The following is a 23,191-nucleotide window of genomic DNA, read 5'->3' as shown; positions in this document are numbered from 1 at the left end:
ATTGCACTTTTCATGAAGCCTACTTTTGGCCAGCTAATAGCCTAACCACCAATTAAGCAACATTATGTACTAAATGTTCAAATGCTGTTGTTGCAGGATTTTATTTTGCTGTGACAATATAGGTCGAATTAAGATTAGGGTTGCACATTTTGGGGAATATTCAGAGGTGGAAACTTTCCACGGGAATATATGGGAATTAACAGGAATGTATGGGAATTAATGGAAATATATGCAAATTAATATTAATACCATTTAAATGTAGATGTTTTTTTGCATTGGATATATTTACCATATCATATGGAGAAAGAAACATAAACCTTTTACCTTATCATAAGTAGACATAATTGCAAATGATTAAATCCTTCCAATATAAATAAAAAAACGTTTTTTACGAATTTAACTTTAATTAAATGAGTTGACTCTTCACATGGGATGATTTCACTGAACAACAAAACAAAGGGAATATTGAATGATCCATTGCATCTCCCAAAAACGTTTTCAACATACATCTGTAAAATGATAGACTAGAAACTAAAGCTTTGGTTGTCTTCCTCTCAGGCTTCCATGTCTTCTCCCTGGACCTCCTCAATGTCCACCTCTTGAACATAAGATTCTGAGGCCTCATCTTCACTGTCACTTTCCAACCTTGTTGAGGATGGCTCGTTGTCAGGCTCAAAAAGCCTCAAATTTGCCGATGGCCACCAATTTTTAAACCCTTGTATTGGTCAGCCTGTTGCGTGCTTTGGTGTGTGTGTGTGTTCCCAAACAAGGACCAGTTGCGCTCTGAGGCGGCTGATGTTGGTGGGATTTGGAGGATGATGGAGGCAACATGGGAAAGAGCCTCAGATCCACAAAGTCCCTTCCACCAGGTGGCTGATGAGATATGTTGGCACGACTGCCATATTGCATCTCCATCCCAAAGCCCTTGCTTGGAAGAGTACTTTGCCAGACTGCCAAGAACCTTTCCCTCATCCAGGCCAACGTGGCGAGACACTGTAGTGATGAGACTATAGGCCTTGTTGATCTCTGCACCAGACAGGATGCTCTTGCCAGCATACTTGGGGTCCAACATATACGCTGCGGGGTGTATGGGCTTCAGGCAGAAGGCTTCCCGCTTTGTGATGCATTTCAGAACTGCTTTTTCCTCTGCTTGGAGCAACAGTGAAGTGGGCAGGGCAGTACGGATTTCTTCTCTTACATCTGCAAGCAGAGTCTGAACATCAGACAGGATAGCATTCTCTCCCCCAATCCGTGCAATGGCTACTGCTATAGGTTTCAGGAGTTTCAGGCTCCTGACGGGTGTTGCTGGGCAGCTTCAATGTGATGCTCTTATTCTTCTCACTTTGCTTGGTGAGGTAGATTGCTGTCATAACTTGATGACCCTTCACATACCTAACCATTTTCCTTGGCTCTCTTGTAGAGTGTATCCATTGTTTTCAGTGCCTTGGTGTCCTTGAGGAGCAGATTCAATGCATGAGCAGCACAGCCAATGGGTGTGATGTGAGGGTAGGACTCCTCCACTTTAGACCAAGCAGCCTTCATGTTCACAGCATTGTCTGTCACCAGTGCAAATACCTTCTGTGGTTTAAGGTCATTGATGACTGCCTTCAGCTCATCTGCAATGTAGAGACCGGTGTGTCTGTTGTCCCTTGTGTCTGTGCTCTTGTAGAATACTGGTTGAGATGATGTAGTTAATTATTCCTTGCCCACGAACATTCGACCACCCATCAGAGATGATTGCAATACAGTCTGCTTTCTCTATGATTTGCTTGACCTTCACTTGAACTCTGTTGAAATATGCATCCAGCAAATGAGTAGTTAAAGCATGTCTGGTTGGAGGGGTGAATGCTGGGTGAAGAACATTCAGAAATCACTTCCAATACACAGTGCCTATGAGCACCAGAGGTGAACCAGTTGCATACACAGCTCGAGCAAGACATTCATCAGCATTTCTCTGACTACGTTGCTCCATTGATTCAAAAACACTTGAGCTTGACCATGAGCTGTTTCTATCGATAAGGTGTCTGATTCATCATTTTCACCTTGCAAATGTACACAGCTTTTCCTTCTACATTAGCTGCAGTGAAATGTCTCCACACATCAGATAGCTTCATGTCTCCACACATCAGTGTCATTTTCCTATAAAGATTAGAAAAAAATTTTGTAAAATAAAAATAAAAAATACAATTCCATGTACAGATAAATAGTTAAGCAGTTCTCATTAGTGTGCAAGATCTTGAGAATCAGCTGTACATGTGATGGAAGAATGCACTGTACATGCAGAGGGTTGCAATTCCATTGAATAGGGGATAGTTTAACCAAAATACACCACAAGACCTAGAATTGCCTTCTGTGTATCCCACAAAAAAAGGTTCACTGTTGAGCTAATTTTTTGGATGAATTTAAGAAAAATTCCCCAAATTCCGGAAATGTACCGGAAAGTTTCCGACCCTTTGCAACCCTAATTAAGATCCTACATCTGTACGCACACACACACACACACACGCATACAGTACACACATATACAGTACACACACACACACACAGTACACACCCACAACCATTTGAAGGCTGTAATAATTCCCTCTCTGTCTGTGTGTGGTTTCCCTTGCAGTAAAATCTCTGTCGCTCTCCGCCTGTCTCTAGGTGTCAGGTATTTTCCGACCCCGTCACAGCAGCCAATAACCTGTAAACTCTTCACGTGCCTGTTAACTTGTTTTTGTAGCTACTCTAGTAAGCAGTAATAGCCTATTACATTTATTCAGTACTGTTCATAAAGAAAATTATCAGGGCAAAAATCTCAACTTTTTACATGATAAAAGGGCAATGTGCTAAGTAAGCCTAGCTATTGATCACTCTTGAGCTCTAAAATGTAGCTGAAATATCCTCAAAGAAAACAATAGGCTTCCAGAATGTACACAGTTTAAAACTGAATTGAGTCCAACTCTGACACTAAAGAAGCGATCCACTGTTAAATGAAGTTATCAATAACTAAAGAAATGTTCAGGGAAGTGAGGAAGTGAAACGGTTAAGATAAATGTAGTAAATGAACGAGTCTGTCCAGGAGAGTGTGCAGGTGTAGGTACATGTAGGGAGGTAAGCTCTTCAGGACTCCAGTTAGCCTACACTGATATTCATGTGCAACGGGACACACAGCTACAGATTGGTGCTAAAGACTCTTGTCAACCACCACCCCTGTATAGTGTTACCTAACAGCTAGTTCAGAACAGTCAGTTGTGATGACTTGTTCATTTGAATAGCCTACATATGGCATTGGGAGGCGGTCTATCTTGTTCAGAAAGAAAAGTATTTTAAAAAGGTATCTAAGTAGTCACATCCACCAGTCAGCTCTCTCTGTAGATGCAATTTGCCAGGGGACGAGGTTACAAACGAAGTAAATAAAAACGTCATTGTAACGTTGTTATAACCCAACATTTAAAATGTCAGCGTTTACTCTCCACGGGGGGACTAACAGAAGCTCATTACAACCAGATGTCTCCTTCATATCCTATCACAATTACTCAACATCTAGTCAAGCATGTCCTCTCTGAGAATCAGAATCTCAGACCCACGATATCAATACCCGTCACTCAAATGAGTGATACAATAGTACAAAGGTGGGAGGAGATACTAGACTAACTGCTAGGGACACCATGAAGGGAGGAGACCCTAGACCAACTGCTAGGGACACCATGAAGGGAGGAGACCCTAGACCAACTGCTAGGGACACCATGAAGGGAGGAGACCCTAGACCAACTGCTAGGGACACCATGAAGGGAGGAGACCCTAGACCAACTGCTAGGGACACCATGAAGGGAGGAGACCCTAGACCAACTGCTAGGGACACCATGAAGGGAGGAGACCCTAGACCAACTGCTAGGGACACCATGAAGGGAGGAGACCCTAGACCAACTGCTAGGGACACCATGAAGGGAGGAGACCCTAGACCAACTGCTAGGGACACCATGAAGGGAGGAGACCCTAGACCAACTGCTAGGGACACCATGAAGGGAGGAGACCCTAGACCAACTGCTAGGGACACCATGAAGGGAGGAGACCCTAGACCAACTGCTAGGGACACCATGAAGGGAGGAGACCCTAGACCAACTGCTAGGGACACCATGAAGGGAGGAGACCCTAGACCAACTGCTAGGGACACCATGAAGGGAGGAGACCCTAGACCAACTGCTAGGGACACCATGAAGGGAGGAGACCCTAGACCAACTGCTAGGGACACCATGAAGGGAGGAGACCCTAGACCAACTGCTAGGGACACCATGAAGGGAGGAGACCCTAGACTAACTGCTAGGGACACCATGAAGGGAGGAGACCCTAGACCAACTGCTAGGGACACCATGAAGGGAGGAGACCCTAGACTAACTGCTAGGGACACCATGAAGGGAGGAGACCCTAGACTAACTGCTAGGGACACCATGAAGGGAGGAGACCCTAGACTAACTGCTAGGGACACCATGAAGGGAGGAGACCCTAGAACAACTGCTAGGGACACCATGAAGGGAGGACACACTAGACGAACTGCTAGGGACACCATGAAGGGAGGAGACCCTAGACTAACTGCTAGGGACACCATGAAGGGAGGAGACCCTAGACTAACTGCTAGGGACACAATGAAGGGAGGAGACCCTAGACCAACTGCTAGGGACACAATGAAGGGAGGAGACCCTAGACCAACTGCTAGGGACACCATGAAGGGAGGAGGAACTAGACTAACTGCTAGGGACACCATGAAGGGAGGAGACCCTAGACCAACTGCTAGGGACACAATGAAGGGAGGAGAAACTAGACTAACTGCTAGGGACACCATGAAGGGAGGAGAACGAGAAAGAATTCCAGTTCAGTTACATTCCAGAAGCCGACATAAAGACATGTACTAAGACCTACACGGTACCGTAATAAGCACTACTGCAAGGCAAGAACCTCCATCTGACTAAAGAATTTAACTCCAGTGTGCAGCATGAGGATTGAGACAAAGATGAAAGGTATAGGCCCTTTTTCTATATAGCGCACAATAGCTATTATGGTTATGGAAACATGCCATAGGACTACTCTGGGTCTAGTGGCTGTCTAGTCAAGTAAGTATCTACTAGCCTAATGGGAGCAAGACAGTAATATTCTTCCAAACCTCTCAACTGACGTATTCCCCTCACATTACCGTACTTACCTGAGCCGTATCGTCCTGACTCTGATACTTCCTTTTCACATTGTCCTTATTACATTTACATGTATCAATTGACGTGACCACAAACTAGGGAAATGAACCACTGTGGTGAACACCAATGGGGATTCGGGGAAAGACATTTCTATAAGTCTGCGGGATAGACATACCAAGAGTCTTGCTGGCTGGAAATGTAAGTCCAACATCTGATTGTGGTCTTCGTCTTTATCAATAGATATTTATATGACCATAAACTAGGAAACGGAACCAATGTGATTGTGGTGAACCCCAGACATATTATGCAAGTCTACGGGACTTGCATAATATACTAGTTCCTTATACTAGTTCTGTTTGTGCTGTCCTGCCAACTTCTATGGTCATTTGCAAGACAGCACAAAACTAGGACCAGGTTAGACAGACATGCCAAGAGCCCACAGACAGCGGGGACAAACATATTATAGAAGTGAGTCTATGAATCAGACAGACATGGATAAATAGGTAAGGCCTCAGCGTGAAATGGCCGGCGCAGGAGACAAAACAACAGAAAGGGAAGTTCTCCTTTAAACAACAGCTTATTTCCCAGTGAGGCAAGGAGTTCCTATGTAATGACTGCCACATCCACATACCGGACAGAGTTATCACAGTGCATCAAACACATTCACACAGCCCATCCCTCTTTCTCTCACACACACACACACACACACACACACACACACACACTATGCACGTGCACACACAGATGTGTGTAACGTACACTCACGCACACACAAACATGTCCCCTTAAAAAAATATATTAAAAAAAGAATGTCAAAAGGAATTTCCTGACACCAGGCAAATGACCGCCCATGTAGGCAGAAAAAGCACCCTATTCCCTATATAGTGCACTACTTTTGACCAGAGCCCTGACAAAAACAAGCGTTTGGCATCCTATTCCCTATAAAGTGCAAAAGTTTTGAACAGGTCCCTGGTCAAAATTATTGCACTATGTAGGGAATAGTGTGCCTAGGCATCTGGTCAAAAGTAGTGCACTATATAGGGAATAGGTGCCATTTGAGACGTAACTCCTGTGTTTTTGTGTGAAGGCACATGTTCACAATCACATGTCAATACTGGTCTGAATCCCATCCATTCAGCCATGCAGTAATGGAGTTACATCAACTAGGCTTACAGGTAATGAGATGTGAACATTCAATACATGCTGTATTCTGCATCCCTGTCCCTCCAGGCGCTTTACGGAGCATATCGGTATGTACACCTGCAGTCGGGCTAATAACAAGGCCTAATAGTTTTTTGAAACGCACAGCAAAAATCGCCATGGCACATTCAGTTGGTTATTGCTTCCTTTCATTTAACCCACAACTCCTCTAAAGAAACTGGAACTCAAAGTTTGAACATTTTACAGGCCAATTCAAACATGGGAAACTAAATCACATGCTTTAGGCTACCACACTCTCAATCACATAGTTAGATATGGAGAATAGATTGAGGGTCCCTCCCGTAGGAACTAAACTGCAAACAAACACTGTGGTACATCGCTCCCGCGCTCTCTCCCTCTTTTCATCCCTCCCTCCCTCTTTCATCCCTCCCTCCCTGCCTCTTTTCATCCCTCCCTTATTGGGCATACACACATTAATCCCCTGGGACTGAACGGCCTCTGTAGATTTAGTCAGGCAGACAAAGGAGGAGCCAGGGGAATGGGGGTGCATGCCACTGTGTGTGTGTGTGTGTGTGTGTGTTAGTGACGCGCAGTTCGCGAACGAGTCGTTCTTTTTGAACGACTCTTTTTACTGACTCGAGAGTCACGATTCGTTTTTTGAGCGACCGGTTACGTTTGAGTCGTTCGTTTTACCTGCTAGTCCTACAGCGGGATGAATTACACGCACCTCCGACTCAGTGGCTTCAGAGACGTGCTACGACCAACAACCGTTTATCACATGTTCACAGGAAAATAGATCATGCAATATGTCAATGAATTGATTACCGAAGGCTATGATGGACACAGCTTTATCGAACCAGAGCATACACAGACTCCGCTTTAAAAAAAACTCCAACTCGAGAACAGATTGTTCGGCGGGGCTGCAGTTCGCAAACAATATCGTGCTTATCACCCCCACAGCAGTCAAGCGATGCATTCCGCCAAAAGTCCTTCCCAATCTAGTCCGGTTGCGGCCACAACTAGACCTCGTTTCAAATGTATCAAGAAAGAATCTTATTTGTATGCCCAGAAATCAACAAAATGTACATCGATTAAAAGCACACTTTTACAAGTCTCAGTCACAAATGACAGCTCCAATAAGTCCCCTATGGCGAATGACATGTGAACGAGAGGCTTATAGAATCATGACTCTTGAGTTTTCAGTTCAGCAGTAGGGGGTCCTGTGTGCTCTGGGCATTACCGATTAAAATGAATGAAATGAGTCGAAAGAGTTGTTCTTTTGACTGAACGAGTCAAAAAGATCTGAGTCAGCAAAAAGAGCCGAACTTCCCATTACTAGTGCGTGTGTGTGTTTGTGCATGTAATTGAGGGGGGGGCTGTGTGTGTGTGAGGCAGACAGATGTTTGGGGGGGTAGTTGGGACATGAGTTTGATGAAAAGTGTGAATAACGGGGGACAGAGAGACAGAGAAAGAGAGAGGAGAGAGAGAAACCGCAGACAGGAGGGGGGGGCTGGATGGTTTGAAAGGGTGGGAAAAATGTGTGTGTGTGAAAGAGAACAAGAGCGAGAGAAAGAGAGGGGGGGTGACACAGACAAAAAGGGGGTTGGAGGGGATTTTCCCTGATAAAATACGTACCAGTGTGTGTGAATGAATGGAGTGACTATAGCAACATTTCTGCTTGAACAAAAACAACCACAGTTTGCGCAGGGAGGAGTGGGACAGAGAAAAATACAATTACAAAGACAAATGAGAGAAAGATAGGAATGAGAGAGGTTGGAATGGGCGTAGAGAAAACTGAGTGGAGAGATTGGAAGCCATTAACGTAGATATATTACCACAGGCTGAGTGACTTGACTGTGTGACTGGGAGCATAAGGAGTAGAAGCTCTGCAAGTGTTGCCCTGAGATGATTTGCTCTGTCCAGGGCACAGCAGTCATAGAAATAGAATCACTGCACAAAATCAATGCCGGTCCACCCATCATGACTTGAATGGAGATGCCGTTCTAGTGGTTGTATTTCTTTGCGTTTGGTGCCCAGATGCCACCGCCACGCTGCCCTATCACTCCTCGCTATTGGTTAGTTCAAACCCTTCTGGGGGGCACGGCGGACAGACAGGGATGGATGGGGACACAGGGAGTGAGGAGTGGGGGAAATGGATGGAGGAACCCTCATAAGTTTGCTATTGATTCAAACCCTTCTGGGATGGAGGGGAGACATGCATGGAGCATGGATATGAATGGAGGGGGAAGACAGGGGGCGAGGCACGAGTGAGGGCGGGGGGACGCGGGTGATTATGGGGACGGGGACGGGGGGGGGGAGACAAGGACAGAGGAATTCTCATAAGCTCATTTAGGGCTCATGACATTTTGTCAGCCGGTGATTGTCAAGCAAATAACTGCCCGTCTCACTGTAATTGACCGTTAATTAGCATAAACACATTTAGAATTGCACATAGCCTACAAGCCACTGATGCAGACCTTTGGAACATCTACATTTTTAAAAGTCTAATAAATCCATGTAATACAGCCTACACCTTCACAATAAATCCATTATTTATTCTAAATTAACATGATAAAGAAAATGTAGTCCATTTCAGAAGAACAGAATAGCACACTCTTAAATTGTCCTAATGTTAGGCCCTGATCTGGCTATGCCATATGGCTGTGGGCTACACTAGTTAATTTAGCAGACAAGATTTGCTTTGAATTCAGTGGAATTATTTTATAGTATGAAAAATAAAATTGAACACAGCTGAATAAAATGGAAAGGATATTTTCTCCAAACGATTTCAAAGGAAGTGCGCACATGCAGCTATTCCGTGTTGAGCGGTTAACAAAGAAACAGGTCCTCTTATATGCTTAATTTAGAGTTATTTATGCCACTTTTGTAGTGATACAAATGTTGGATTATATGTTTTGATGTTCAATACATTAAGGCGGCATGAAGGGACTAATGATGATCTGAAAAAAGTCACAAGCTGCACACACTTCATCAGTCTCTCATTCACAATTTGACAAACACTTGATCATTTCCCGGCGGCATCCCCCTTGTGTGGCTGTAACGCCCCCTAAAAATCCATGCCTTATGCGGCCGTCGTGCCCTTGGGCTGAATATAATAGGCTAATTATACATTTCCTTCTCCCGGCTGCCGTGTTGCGAAGCACCTCTCACTCACATGGCTCTCTCAGATGTAGCCAATGCCCGTCACATGATCGGGTCCTTCTCACAGGCATTTCAGCTAAGAAATAGGCAACAAGTGAATGAAGACAGACACATCGGGGATGCAACTGCCCGAATCCCTCTTAACAAATTCTGAGGCGCATATTTAAGATGCTAGAACTGTGCAAGAAATAAATATCCCAAACATACAGTGGGGCAGTTGTGGGATGCGATAGATCCAAAAATAATACAAACACTCACATCAAAAAACGTTTTAAAAGCAATGAGGCTGATCGTTTAGCTTACATCTTCTTTAATAAACTATTAGGCTATTTTTTCACATTATAAGCCCAGCAATGTGCACATTGTAGGCTATAAGAGCGAATGTTCCAAAATGCAATGAATTAGTGGGAAAAGTGACAGCAAATGTGATTAAGCATGTAATGCATTATTATAAAGGTGCATTTTTATGGTGAAAATTATATTCCTCAAACTTCCCCTAACTGGCATACATAAGCGCTGCTTATATATGCCAGTTAGGCTCTACAAGTTATAAAGCAGATTAATGTGCTTAATTTTAAGAAGTTATTTGTCCACTTTAGTTGTGATACAAACCTTATCAAAACATATAGGCCTATGGGCTAGGCTACATGAGGTGTACGACTATGATTTGAAAAAGTATGCGCTGTTTCTTGCATTAATGCACAAGCTGGGCATCATTCACAAGTGATAGGCTAATATTGTCACTCATCAGACTATTCTTAATTTAATGTTGTCTTCACATATACTAAATTATATATGTGTGTGATATTAGTTTTGATTTAGAATGCACCATTTTCATGCATCTGTCTCGGGAGAAAGGGGCATGGGGGGGGAGGGGGAACATGTAATCTATGCACTTAAATAGCGAATGGAGGACTATGCACTTAAATAGAAAATGGGGGACGCTTTTCCCATGGTTCATTTTCCAGCCAACTAGGTAGGCTATACTCCTGTTGTAAAGCGAAGCAATGCGCTTAATATTAGGAAAGTTGTGAAATAAATATAGTATGGCTGGCCTATACAAAGCTCACGCAATTGCATAGCCTATAGAAATGTTGCACAACATGAGCTTGTGGGCTCTCATAAAGTGTTTGATTAGATTTTCGATACCATTTGCATTCATGTCAGAGTGATTAGAGGGACAATAGAGTGCTGAGAACCAGGAAGTTTGGTAGGCTACTAATGACCATCAGGAGCATCAGAGCTTGGAGAAACCTAATTACCGTGGTCACGTGGAATTTGACTGTGGTCATAAATCGTGAGCGCCGATATGGCGGTAATATGGCCACCGTAACAGCCCTAAGTTCGTTAAAGCATTGCTCATTATCTCCGGCTGATTAATCACGTGAGCACAGAACAGAAACTGACCGCCAGGGAGGTGTGCGTTTTGGAAAGAAACGTTTTAATACAAGAGCCGTTGTTACATTGCACTCTGACAGCAGGCAAAATAAGGCCAGAAAAATTCTCTCAGCCTGACGAAGACCTTGGGGTGGAAACGTTGCACAATATAACTGCAGGAGCATTTCTACAGTGTCAAGGTATCTTTCATAGATCTGAATTCACATTTCAATCTTTATTTTTTATTTATTTAACTAGGCAAGTCAGTTAAGAACAAATTCTTATTTACAACGACGGCCTACCCCGGCCAAATCCGGACGACGCTGGGCCAATTGTGCGTGGCCCTATGGGAAATCCCAATCACGGCCGGTTGTGATACAGCCTGGAATCGAACCAGGGTCTGTAGTGACGCCTCTAGCACTGAGATGCAGTGCCTTAGACCGCTGCGCCACTCGGGAGCTAATCTAAGGAGGATACTTTGATGATGAGATGAAAGCATGTGTTCTATTGGTCAAAGTAACAAATACCAGGAATGAGGTATTCAATCACAGGCTACTGGTCAAATCCTAACTTGAAAGGCATGCAGGTAACTGGAACTGTCCTGATATCAATACATGATTAACGTAACAGCTTCATTAGTTTCACTGGTTAGACTTTGGCCCAGAGGTGGGATGGATACTGAGATGAACAGAGACACTGGTAAATAGCCCACCTGAGACAGTTAGGCTAACTTACAGTATATCAAAGCCCAAAACACTGATCTTCAGCTAACAGGTCTACACTTGAGCAACTTACCATGAAGAGAAACATTTTGTATTTGGATAGAAGCTGAATGAAAATGTGCACTTGTACACAAACGGCAGACTGTCCAACAACCACCACGATATACACAAATCACCTTTCTTGAGAAGAGAGGATCAAATGGACATAAAACACCTTATCTGACTTTGAAATATAAAATCATCAAAAAACTTCCTTCCTCTCATAATAAATCGACATCACAGTATCCGACTCTTTGACATGTTGCTCCTGTCCTGCATCTACAGAGAGACTGGGAGATGGAAATGTGTTTAAAAACTAAAAACTGAACTTTGATTCTTGTATCGAACACAATGATTGTTCTCTACCTATTAGGGAAACCCAGGGCTGAAAAACACAGCAACTACTTTTGTCAAATCCAGGTCAAGCATATGAGACAGAGGGTAGTGAAGGTATCAAGCGCACAGTGGACCGTTCACTACCAGATCCCTCAGAGAGAGAGAGAGAGAGAAAGAGAGAAAGAGAGCAGAATAATAGATGGTTAGATAATTCTCTGACTCTTTCACTCCCTCTCTCCTGTCCTCTCTCCCCTCTTCTCCTTCCCCACTGAACAGTCTATCTAATCCAGGTGAGAGGGCCATAATCAGCAGATGGCTACATGATGAGTCAGGATTACAACATGTTACTAAAGTGGCATAGGCCGACTACTGGAGTGGAGCTCTCATCACAATGGATGGATCAACGGGTTTTAGTGCATTACAACGCATCAAACTCTTATCTACTCAAGCTCCAATCACAATGGATGAATGAGCCCTTTTATTACTATGACTAGGCCCACTACACATGACTGGTGGCTTGCTATTCCTGGAGCTTGTTCCTATCCATGGATGAAAATCAGCCCTTTGTCTTATTACACATCATTACAACTGACCAAGGATAAGCTGATCACGTTTGAACTGAATTTGTTTCAGACAAACAAAGAGTACTAAAGTGACTTAAAAGGACACAACTATTGGAGCGCTCTCCCATGCGTGGATGGATGAGCCTGATGGCGTACTGCAGATAGAAATAGAATGATTAGAATGGCCAAAGCCTCTCAGATCATAGCAATTCGATAGGGTACTTATTCTATTTCTATGCTACAGAGAGCATCACCTCTGAAGCAAACGGTTTCATATGAGTTCATTTTGGTATTGCGACTTAATAAGAATATGGATGCAGTGCTCATTATGGCTTTCAGTGGTTGTGTTCAGGTGTTTAACATGAAGTTGTCAGCATTTCTATTAAGAAGGCATGGTCTGATAATGAATTGAGCACATCACTATTATAGACCATGGTGGCATCCAAAATGGCATCCCATTCCTAGTGGACTACATAGAGGGAATAGGGTACCATTTCAGACACAACCCATGTGCTACTACTCCCGGTGGGCTAATCCAATCCAACTCGTAACCAGTGCTTTGACTCCCGTTTAATAAAAAATTAAATACGAATGATATTTTCATTAAATGCATTATGAAGGTCCACTACCCCAAGTGATTACTATTCATTTTCATCAACCCTCAAAATGCGGTTTGCTCATCAAATAGTCTACCTAAAGTGAATAACCAATGATAGGTGTCAGGAAAGAATATTGCTCTTCGTTTAAAAAGCAAAAAAAGGACAATAATTTTGCATAGCCAATTTTGACTTACAAATGCACAAGTCATTTACAGCCAATAATGTATATAGACAGTCATTTCTATAGACCGTCTGTCGTATAGGGGCTGGTGTGGCAATCGTCAAGACAATAAACACACTGACTGATTATTGATTGATCATAACCTAGAAAGCAAATGGCAATGTCATAGCGTTTGCAGCCGATAGCCGGACATTGTTTACAATAAACACAGCAAGTCCATCCTCAAACGGCCTCTTTCTTGCTTTTCACTGGCTGCTGCATCTGAATGTTTCGAAGCAGGAGCAAGGAAAAAGGCTGTGGTCTCAAATAGGCTCCAGCGAGCGAGGGTTTGCTATAATTTATAATTTTATCAAAGTTTGAAATCCCCCCCCCAAAAAACCATCAATGGATACGTTATAATGACAAAATATATTCGTTGTTTAAGCAGGGGATGCTAAGCTAACGTATAAATCAATTGGCAAATAATACATTTGATGGCATTATACTAGGCTATCCCCGCCCGCGCTACTAAAATCTGGCATAACGTAAACAACGTACCGGTCGCCTTTGAAATAATTTATGAACATTGTAGCCTACCATGTGCCAGGGCCACTCATTTTTAACTCATTTTTGCTGTCGTTCTTATTTTTTTTTACATCCGTTATTAGACAGTGGCAACGATGATGATTATGAACATGGTCTTTTGCCTGCAATGCAGTGAAGAAAACGATATGACAACAATAACGTCTAATGTAACTGGCCCCTGTAACAGTACAACTGGCCCCAGCTTGGCCCCCCCAGTTGAAATGGTCTAGAACCACCACTGCCATGTGCTGAATGTAAAATATAACAATTTGACCCGATATCACCGTCTGGAAGCATTTTAAACCCCAATCAGATATCACGGTTGTTTGTACAAATGACACATAGTAACAGCTAAAACTACCCCGGTGAATAGACATATACATTATATTCCAAGCGGTCAAGCAGGGTTGGAAATGTGTTACATTGCAATAGAAATAATGTCGAAAGCAAACTGCACTTACCTAAATGTATCATCTCGTTGACGTCCGTTCGGATGTATTATAGACAAGCTAGCTAAAGCCCTATAATGTATATTCCTGTTATGTAGCTCTATAGCTAACCAAAATATTTCAAAAACGTTGCTCAAGCGACCTTTAAATTGCACTTCATTGCCATTAATTGTTTAAAAACAATATTCCCTCAAAATAGGCAAGATACGAGACGTTTTGAAATGATATCCCTTTAAAGCTTCCCCTTGGTGCTGCCTGTTGTTAAATCCAAACTTGAAAATCCACACTCGAGTCGTCGAGTCTCAGTCTATACGAGAGCAGGCGGTATGTCTACGTGCTGCCATGAAGATGCTTGCCTTTCCGTTGGTTTGATGACATAGTTCTCCGTCAGCCCTCCGTTGTGGCGAGATATTCATGTACTACCTATACGTGCATATACCTTCAGGACGTTCATTTATGTACGTAATAGACGAGATACGAGTCACACGGCCATCTGTGTACAAGGTGGAACTGCATACGCTTGCTGGCTTGTCCTTTCCTCACTAGAATCGGTGGAGGCACTTGCCACAGGCTCGTCCGATGCGCGCACGCCACCGCTACCCACCAGGGCCACAAGAGGGCGGCAAACGCAGCTCGAGTTCAACGGTGGCCGCGAGTTGTTGTGATTCTGGATGGACAGATAGCTACCAACAAATGCAATAAATTCCCTTGTGTTGAATCGCAAGTGACCCGTTTCAGCTAGTTTCATTTTGTTGTTGATAGCATGTCTTATTTTCACTGATTTCACGTCAATGCTAATATGGCAACAACAACAAAAAAAATCGCCAGCTATTCAACAAACTATAACGATTTATTTGAGACAAGTGCAAATTAATTTCAAACATTGGAGACGAAATATAGTTTACATATCTCAGCCAACCGTCTTTTGTCCCATAGTCGCGCACGCGTTGGTTTTGTTGCTAAACAACCAACCCATCTATATAAAAGCTCAAGTGCAAAATGAACAAGTATTTTGACGCCCCCTGGTGTATTAATGAAATGTCCGCTGTCGCTGCACAGTGCATGACTGAAGCATGATGCGGCATTATACATTAACAATTTCCCACAGATCTAGGGCTGCTGCATGCATCAAGCGTCTGAGTGCTGATCGACTTTAAAAAAAAAAATCATAATTCATAAGATTACATGGACAGGAGGGACGAGGGGCTGTACTGTATGTGTTATGTGTCTAAAGAGTATGAGTCCTGCTCTAGGATCAGTTTTGCCCTACATAGACCAGGGGAACCTGATCCTAGATCAGCACTCCTACTCGGCAACACTTGATACATACGGTCTGATCTTCTTTAAAGTTCAGTTGACACGAGCTTATTCAATCTTTCACATTGTCATTACATCAACCCGTAAGGCATGACAGTAATTGCCAAATACATACTTTACATGCACTCATACTTCACAAAAGGATAGCCTATAAAATACACTCAAGGTAGTATTTTCATTTACTGAACCACACCTAACCTGGTCCCAGATCTGTATCTGCTCTTGCCGACTCCATTGCCAAGCCATGACAGTCATTGACAAGGATTTGGCATGATAGCACAAACAGACTGGCACTCGGGCTAAACCACACAGCACACAGAGAATATTGAGATCTTTAATAACTTACAAAATAGTTTGTCACAAAAATGAATATTAAGAATTCTACAGTACACTTGGTTTCATAGCACTTTGTCTATTTCTGGACCAAAACCTAAAACATTATGCTATGCTTGTTTTTAGTGTATTCTAAAAATGCAACAAATTATGTATATTTTACTATCAAATTCAAAGAGGAGGCAACTGAGATAATTATCAAACTTTTTCCACGGGGAAAGAGATTGTCTTTGAAAATGCAAATAAAGTTACACAAATAACAAAATAAAGACAAGGCCTGAGACACATGGATAGTGATGTTACCTAACAGTACAATTTCAAAAGATAATGTTTATCTTAGGCACTAATGTCGTCACTATTCCACCTCAAATACACAAGATTACGCAGACACTATACATTTGCCAAACAAACAATGATTGCTGCACAGCAAGTTATCTATAAAAAGGTGGGAATTTTTAGCACTTTAGCCTGGTCCCAGATATGTTTGTGCTCCTAGCAACTCAATTGCACTGGCCCATTGTCAAGCCAAATGTTTGACATGACAATGAATGACAAGGGGTTGGCATTATAGCAGACAGCCACAACTTAATTGAAATTGTTAATTTTCTATATTAAACCTAGGGTACAAAATATGAATGCATTTTAAATCTTAATTTTGCACAAAACAGATCTTAGAACAGCCAGCAATAACATATTGCTCATGAATTACTTACTATCTATTATACCTAAATTGTATTCAGGTCAATGTCCATTCAGATAGGCAGTGTTCTCTGGCCTCTTTATTAAAAAAAAAAAAAAAGAAGACATTACTTGTTTCAGTTATTCATTTCTATCAAGCATTTAAAAAAAAAAAAATTGACCTTTTTCCACTTCTATGCATTTGGTCATCAAACATTTGGTCTCTGAAATATCCCTTTCCTCTATTTGTGTTTACCTGTTCATTCTTTCAGCAAAGTTATTAGGCCTCAAATGATTAAATAAATGCCAAGTTCAGATGTCAAGTGCAAACGGTTGCTTCAACCATCAGTCAAGCTAGCCTATTGAGCTCCAGCATTGTCACAGTGAGATTCCAATCAATCAAGGGATGTCCTTTGCAGCATGTGTTACTTGACCAAAAACAAAAAAAGTATTGTAGGAGCCTGTAGAGCCATGATATTGTAACAGAGCCTTGTTTGTCCAACTTAACTGTCGTTTTACATTACCAATACCATACTCCTAAGTTTCATCAGGGACAGACTGGCCATGGGGAAGTTCTGACAAATGCCAGATGGGATGGTCCATCTTAAGACCAGCCGGCCTGTTTTAAATAGTTGTTTTTGCACAAAATTATCATTGTTTGAATAATAACGGGGGCCTCAATGGGGAAAAAAAAAAAAAAAAAAGATTTCTGGTGCCAGTCCATCCCAAGTCTCACTAATCAGAATGAACGTGATGAAGCCTGGAAATCGAGGAAGTCAAACTGTCATAGTCCATGCTTCTGCTGCAACAGTTTCTCAAAATAGATACGTGCTGCTAACCATAGAAACATTGGGTCTCAAAAGGTGCTAGTCCTTAGAAACTGTCTGCATTCCAACACTCCACCCGTCTCCCAAAATGTGCACTTGTCTTGCACACTCCCCGTTATTAAAAGCATTGGATCGGTGTGGGGCCTAAGCATTGGCTGGAGGGGTCCCAACCATTGTTAAATCCATGATGATGAGTGTGCACTCATTAGGAGAGCGTGGAGGAAGGGATACATGTACCTGCAGAGAGTGTTTAATTCTCTAAGGGGGCACGGAGGGGGATACAGCCATCCATTTCCAGAGACTCAGGCCAGCCTTCATACTTGTTACTGCTCTTACTGTTCTTCATACGCTAGGGGAGAGGGAGATGGAGAGTGCATGAACATTGGGCTTTACAGCAGGGGTTCTCAAAGTGGGTCCGTGCAAAAGTATATAATAGATTATTTTTTCTTTTTTAATTTAAACATAAATGCAGTGTAATGTAGGCTTTAAAACTGCCAAGTTCCCTCTGCCTCGAGGCAAACTGTGTAGAATTGCAGGATATTAGCTTTAAAACTGAAACAAACAAAAAATCTCTGCCCGATGACAAAATGAGAAGAATTGCAGGAAATTAGCTTAAACTGCAAAATCCCTCCGAAGCCTTGTAAATTCTCTTTCCCCGGGCCCAAGACTTGGTTCGTCCAGCCATGTACTGCAGACGTCATAGTAAAACTCCTTGTAATCGGTATTTAAATCGCAAACAAGTTGTGTTCTGATTATGAATTCTGATTTTATGTTCTGATGAATTTGCAAACACAAAAGGGGTCCCCGAACCCAAAAAGATTGAGAACCCCTGCTTTACAGAACAAACACACTGACAGAGCCATAGATATATTACCTATGGACAGAGCTACAAGGAAGAGAACGGTGAGTGTACAGGTGCCTCATGTGTCAGAGGTCATGTCTCCTCATCTCACACGTACACATGTTCAAGCACACCCAATTATAAGTATTCAGGAAGTATGCAGGATCACCGTTTGAGTTGCGTACTGTATACATTTGGCTTAAGGTAAAGATAGTCTACCTGTTCGAAAGGACTCTTGTTCTCGATTCCCTTGGCTCCTACAAACACCCAGCTGTCTCTGAAGGTCAGCTCCTTCACTACTGTGCTACCCAGCTCCTCAAACAGACGACGTGCCTCGTCATTCAACCTGACAGAGACACATTAGGTTACAGTCAAGTAGGCTATAATGTCCATAACGTCCATTAAGAGACAGTTTCCTGGACAAATATTAAGCCTGGTCTTGGAAACTTTCAGTGGAGATTCTCCATTAAGTATGCTTTTTCGTCAGAGTAGTGATAACCTGTGTCCCTTAGTGTTGTGTTTTTCGTGACAGGCAGAAATGCATTAAAAGTTGTCAGGAAGCAAATGTACATTTTTAGATGTAGTTGTACTGTAATGGTGTACTTCATTGTTAATCTGGTTTTGCTGAGCAACTCGCCCCTCCAGAATTCTGTGTGTGTGTCACAGGGCGTAATAACCACAGTTAAAAGCTTCGCATGTGACTAGAACTCTCTGGGGGGGGGCTTCCGTTTGTGTGTGTGGGGGGGAAAGAGTGTGGAGAGAGAATATTCTGGACTCTTACTTTGTGGCAGGATCATCAAAGGAAGCTACAAACACAAGTGTTCCCTCATGTAGGGGCCGGAGATACTTCAACAGGTCAGTAACATCTGAGAATGTAGGACAGAGACGATGTCTTAAAGGGGAACGATTAAACACCTGGATTTATCAGAACAACGTGGGTTGGTTTCCTGCACACAGATTGATTCTAGTTCTGGATTTAACAGCATGTTCAATGGAGATTCTCTACTGATAGTGCTTCTTAGTCCAGAACTAGACTTAATCTCTGTCCGGGAAACCGGCCCCATTTGTACCCCTTATTTCACAGAATAGCACATTAATATTAGCTAGTTTAATCCTCTCACCTCCTGCCCACATATCAAAAGATTTAGTGTCTAAGAGCTCTCCCGATACCCCTGAAGAGCAGAAACATGAAGTAGTGGGGTAAGTAATTAGTACACACATAATTCAGTTAATCAAGCATCACTATTCGGAAATCAATTGGAACATTTTACTTTATCAAGATTTGTAGGAGTATGAGTGAGATTCTAATTTCTTACCATTTACTAAAGCAATGTTTAGTCCTCTGCCAACATTGTTCTTGACACTGCTCACAAGGCTGACGGGGAGAAATAGGAGAGGTTGGGAGGCGAGAAGGGTACAAGAGCACAATTATTTTGTCTGGAGGGGTTAACATACTGTTCAGGGGTCGGTTTCCCCAAAAGCTTTGTAGCACTAAGACCATCCTAAACCCACTGTAGGCAATAGACAAAATATGAGAGATGAGCTTAGAGCTACTAAGCTTTCAGGAAACTCGCCACGAACAGAATGAAAGGCAGAAAGAAGGGATGATGCTACAGACGAAACCACCAGATTGATGGACTAGCCTGGTCCCAGATCTGTTTGTGTTGTCTTGCCAACTCATATGGTCGTTGATCATAGGAGTTGGCAAGACTGTACAAAGATCTGGTACAAGGCTAGAAGGACAGCAAGACAGACAAAGAAATAAAATGGCATTTATTATTAAATACTTGCATTCAGCTCTTCAGGCAAACTTTAAGGCCTGGTTTAAATGAGATTATGGCAGAAAGAGAGATGGGAGAAATAACAAAAACAAAGAGGAGGTAGAGAGAGAGAGATGGATGGAGAGAGAGATAGATGGATGGAGAAAGTTGGCGAGAGAGAGTGTGATTGATAGACAAAAATTCTCACATCTTATCCTCCAGGCAGATTTTGGGCCCAATGACGTTGGCGGCTCCAGAGACAAGACGGAAGGCCAGATGTTTCTGAGGACATGGAGCCGAGAGACCACACTTGTACCTGCGTGGTTTGGTCTCTGGAAGAGGGCAAGAGAGGAGACATGAATTAGCACAATAGAATGAAAGTGTACCCAGGCGGGGAATATGGTTCTCAACTAAGGGACATAAATTAGCACTGTCCCACTGATATTGAAAGGTTCCAAAACACAACGCTTCAAACTAAGTGATTGCCACTGTAAATAATGGTCTTAACTTGCCACATACCAGCTGTTGGCTCTTCGTTTGTCCCTGTAGAAAAGATAAACAACAGTCAATGAAACAATCAACTAAATCATAGCTTGAAATCAGCAATGTTGTCAATTCTTATAACTGCTGTTGTGGAAATATTGAGTCAAATATTTCTCAGATACCAGAGCTTGTGAATTCAAATAGACTTTATTACAAAACAAAACCGAGCAATTCCTGTCCCAATTCTTGCTTATTAACGCCCACATCTGCTCAGTTTAGATTATATTGGTGGCGGTGCCATAGTGTTAATACAAAAAAAAAAAACATTTATTGCATATATACTTTTCTAATATGTGCTTTTCTAATAATACTTGATTAGTACAAACATATGTTCTTATTACAGATACATGACTTTTGGTGCCTATATTAATTAAGGTCCACATTTTCTGCTTACGTTCTGTTTTTACATGTCTAGTGATTAACTCCATGTCGACCCAGTCTGTAAACTCCCATGGTTTGTGCTTACATTCTGTTGTGATGTGTCCAATGGTTAACTCTTTGTTTATCCAGCTCTGTCCAGTCACCTGAGCTCAGCCTTTATTCTGCCTACACATGTCTATTAATTAACCCTATGTTTTCTGTCTCAATACTTCTGGCAGAACAGTCTAGATACTGGAAGAAAAAAAAAAAATCAACCATAGTCATGAATTTTGACCTACACTGTTTGATCAAAGTTCAGTTTAGTTCAATATTATTTCAGCACACAGAACCAAATCTCACATGCACACTGGTCAGCTATGTTTCTTCAAGACTGGGTTCAATCCAAAACATGTAGATTATACTACACACATACAGAGAACAGCAATGGGGTTGTCTCTTACCACGGAAGAAGTGTTTGACCAATGAGCTGCTGTCCCCTCCGAGTATGGAGCTGGCTAACACCCATGTGAGGCCCAGCAATAGCAGCACAGCCACAGCTCGCATTGGCCCTGGCACACAAACACAAACCATTACATTACAGAGTGATCAACAACAATACATTACATTCATTAGATAGATGGGCACACACACACTTTCTCACACATGACACAGACAGTTTTGGTAAGCATACCAGTTCTTACCTGCCAATCTCATTATCGATTTCTTTCAGAAGCAAGGGCAGACAGGCAAATAGTCCTAGGGATAGAAAAACAAACAATGAGAGAGACGAGACTAATAGTAACGTCCGTAAGCATATGGGCTTTTCACTGGAGAACAATGATGTTTGAAATATTAAAATTATACATTTTAATCAAATTACAGTAATCTCTACCAACGAGATGGATTCTATCAAACATGGGTGGTGAAGAGAAGGTGCCCACTGCAAGGAGGGCAAAGTGGCAACACACACACCCACCGTACAATATATATAAACTTTCAGTAAAATGAGTATATCGATTTCCTACCTATTTCCTATAATCGATTGTCCCAGCTGGTAAATCACCAGCTCGTCACCTGGGACTTTTATTTCTTCTAAGGAAACCACAATACTTTCCCCTCGTGAAAATGCACCATTGCTGGGAAGCCACACTTGGAAGCAAAAAAAAGTAAGCCAATGAAATATGATTTGGACGACTTAGTTGACCATCTGTAAGGTTTGATTCGTTCCAGTTTTGACAAGTACGCAGGATTTATGTATATTTCATCAAGCTTGCGATTTTCCGGATTCGTTTTGAGCCTTGTATTTTTCGGTGACGTCGGTCACGGGTATGCGCAACATGGGCTCGCTTATCACCCGCGCGTTATTTTTTTTCGCTACATAAAAACACGTTGACGATATGATGGGATATCATCATCCAAATGCATTACATAAACTAATACGAAGCGAGAATGGATTAGAAAAACTAAATACAAATATGATTTGAAATAGACTTACCCCCTAGTCTAAACCGGTCTAAAAACTGACTTTAGAAGAGAACCATCTCTAACGTAAATTCTGGCAAAATTGGTCGAGTTCGTTTTGCATGGCCCGGTTCCCCGGGTAGGCAGAGTTTGGCTAGTTAGATTATTCCATCACAGAGTTTCGAAACGCAGAGATGCAATATCGCGAGACTTTCGGGAACGCTTGCTCGACCAAACAAGCTGAACAGGCCGGGTTGGGTTTTCAGAAGTCAATGCGAGAAGAAAAAAAATATTCCTTAATTTTCTCAAAATCGAAAGGCATAACCTAGATTCGAGGCAACGTCTTAAATAGTTGAACATGGTATTACTCCAACCTCCTGAAAGTGACAGACTGACACGTTTTCATTTTTGTCAAAAACAACTTTACATCGAAGGGGTGCCTTTGAATTGAATGACTGCTCATGCGCAGTTCGGTGCCATACGACATTAGACCAGATGACGTGTTTCTCCATATAGAGGTGGTCTCCCCAACCGCCCTTTCACCCACGGGTTTCCATGGCAATTCCATTGTTTTGGTTAAGTTCATTGACCTTTTACCGCATCTATGAGTTTAGCTAGCCAACGTCGCTATGACATCGCCTACAAGCGTTATCGGAGATTTCTATTGGAGAAGCATTTCCTGCCTATCTTCATACTGAATTGTCTTTGATTCCATTGGTCCTTAAACGAAAACTCTACACACCCGGT

The 23,191-nt window shown here is 42.4% G+C and overlaps 2 protein-coding genes across 4 annotated transcripts in view; both read right to left on the bottom strand.

Annotated features, from left to right (window-relative positions):
• LOC115167815 (serine/threonine-protein kinase WNK2) overlaps positions 1 to 15,028 on the bottom strand; it is a 73,445-nt gene extending 58,417 nt beyond the window's left edge. For both annotated transcript variants that reach the window (XM_029722449.1, XM_029722450.1), the window contains exon 1: positions 14,337 to 15,028. The gene's annotated coding sequence lies outside the window, so the exon portion shown is untranslated. The remainder of the gene's footprint in view (positions 1 to 14,336) is intronic.
• A 130-nt stretch (positions 15,029 to 15,158) lies between these two features.
• LOC115167819 (protein FAM3A) lies at positions 15,159 to 22,922 on the bottom strand. Of its 2 annotated transcripts, none has more exons than XM_029722459.1 (10): positions 22,479 to 22,922; positions 21,685 to 21,739; positions 21,445 to 21,552; positions 20,600 to 20,623; positions 20,289 to 20,412; positions 19,637 to 19,695; positions 19,442 to 19,492; positions 19,102 to 19,186; positions 18,540 to 18,666; positions 15,159 to 17,828 (listed from the first exon to the last, which is right to left on the bottom strand). In XM_029722459.1, exons 2-10 carry the CDS (start codon positions 21,695 to 21,697, stop codon positions 17,730 to 17,732), a joined length of 690 nt encoding a protein of 229 aa, XP_029578319.1. In that variant the 5' UTR covers positions 21,698 to 21,739; positions 22,479 to 22,922; the 3' UTR covers positions 15,159 to 17,729. The 2 variants fall into 2 exon arrangements, with proteins under 2 accessions (XP_029578319.1, XP_029578318.1); XM_029722458.1 differs by lacking the exon at positions 22,479 to 22,922 and adding an exon at positions 22,009 to 22,445.
• Between the last annotated feature and the right edge of the window lie 269 nt (positions 22,923 to 23,191).

The sequence above is a fragment of the Salmo trutta genome, chromosome 30, assembly GCF_901001165.1.
Source record: "Salmo trutta chromosome 30, fSalTru1.1, whole genome shotgun sequence".
Lineage (NCBI taxonomy): Eukaryota > Metazoa > Chordata > Actinopteri > Salmoniformes > Salmonidae > Salmo > Salmo trutta.
This window is presented reverse-complemented; position numbering and strand designations above follow the sequence as displayed.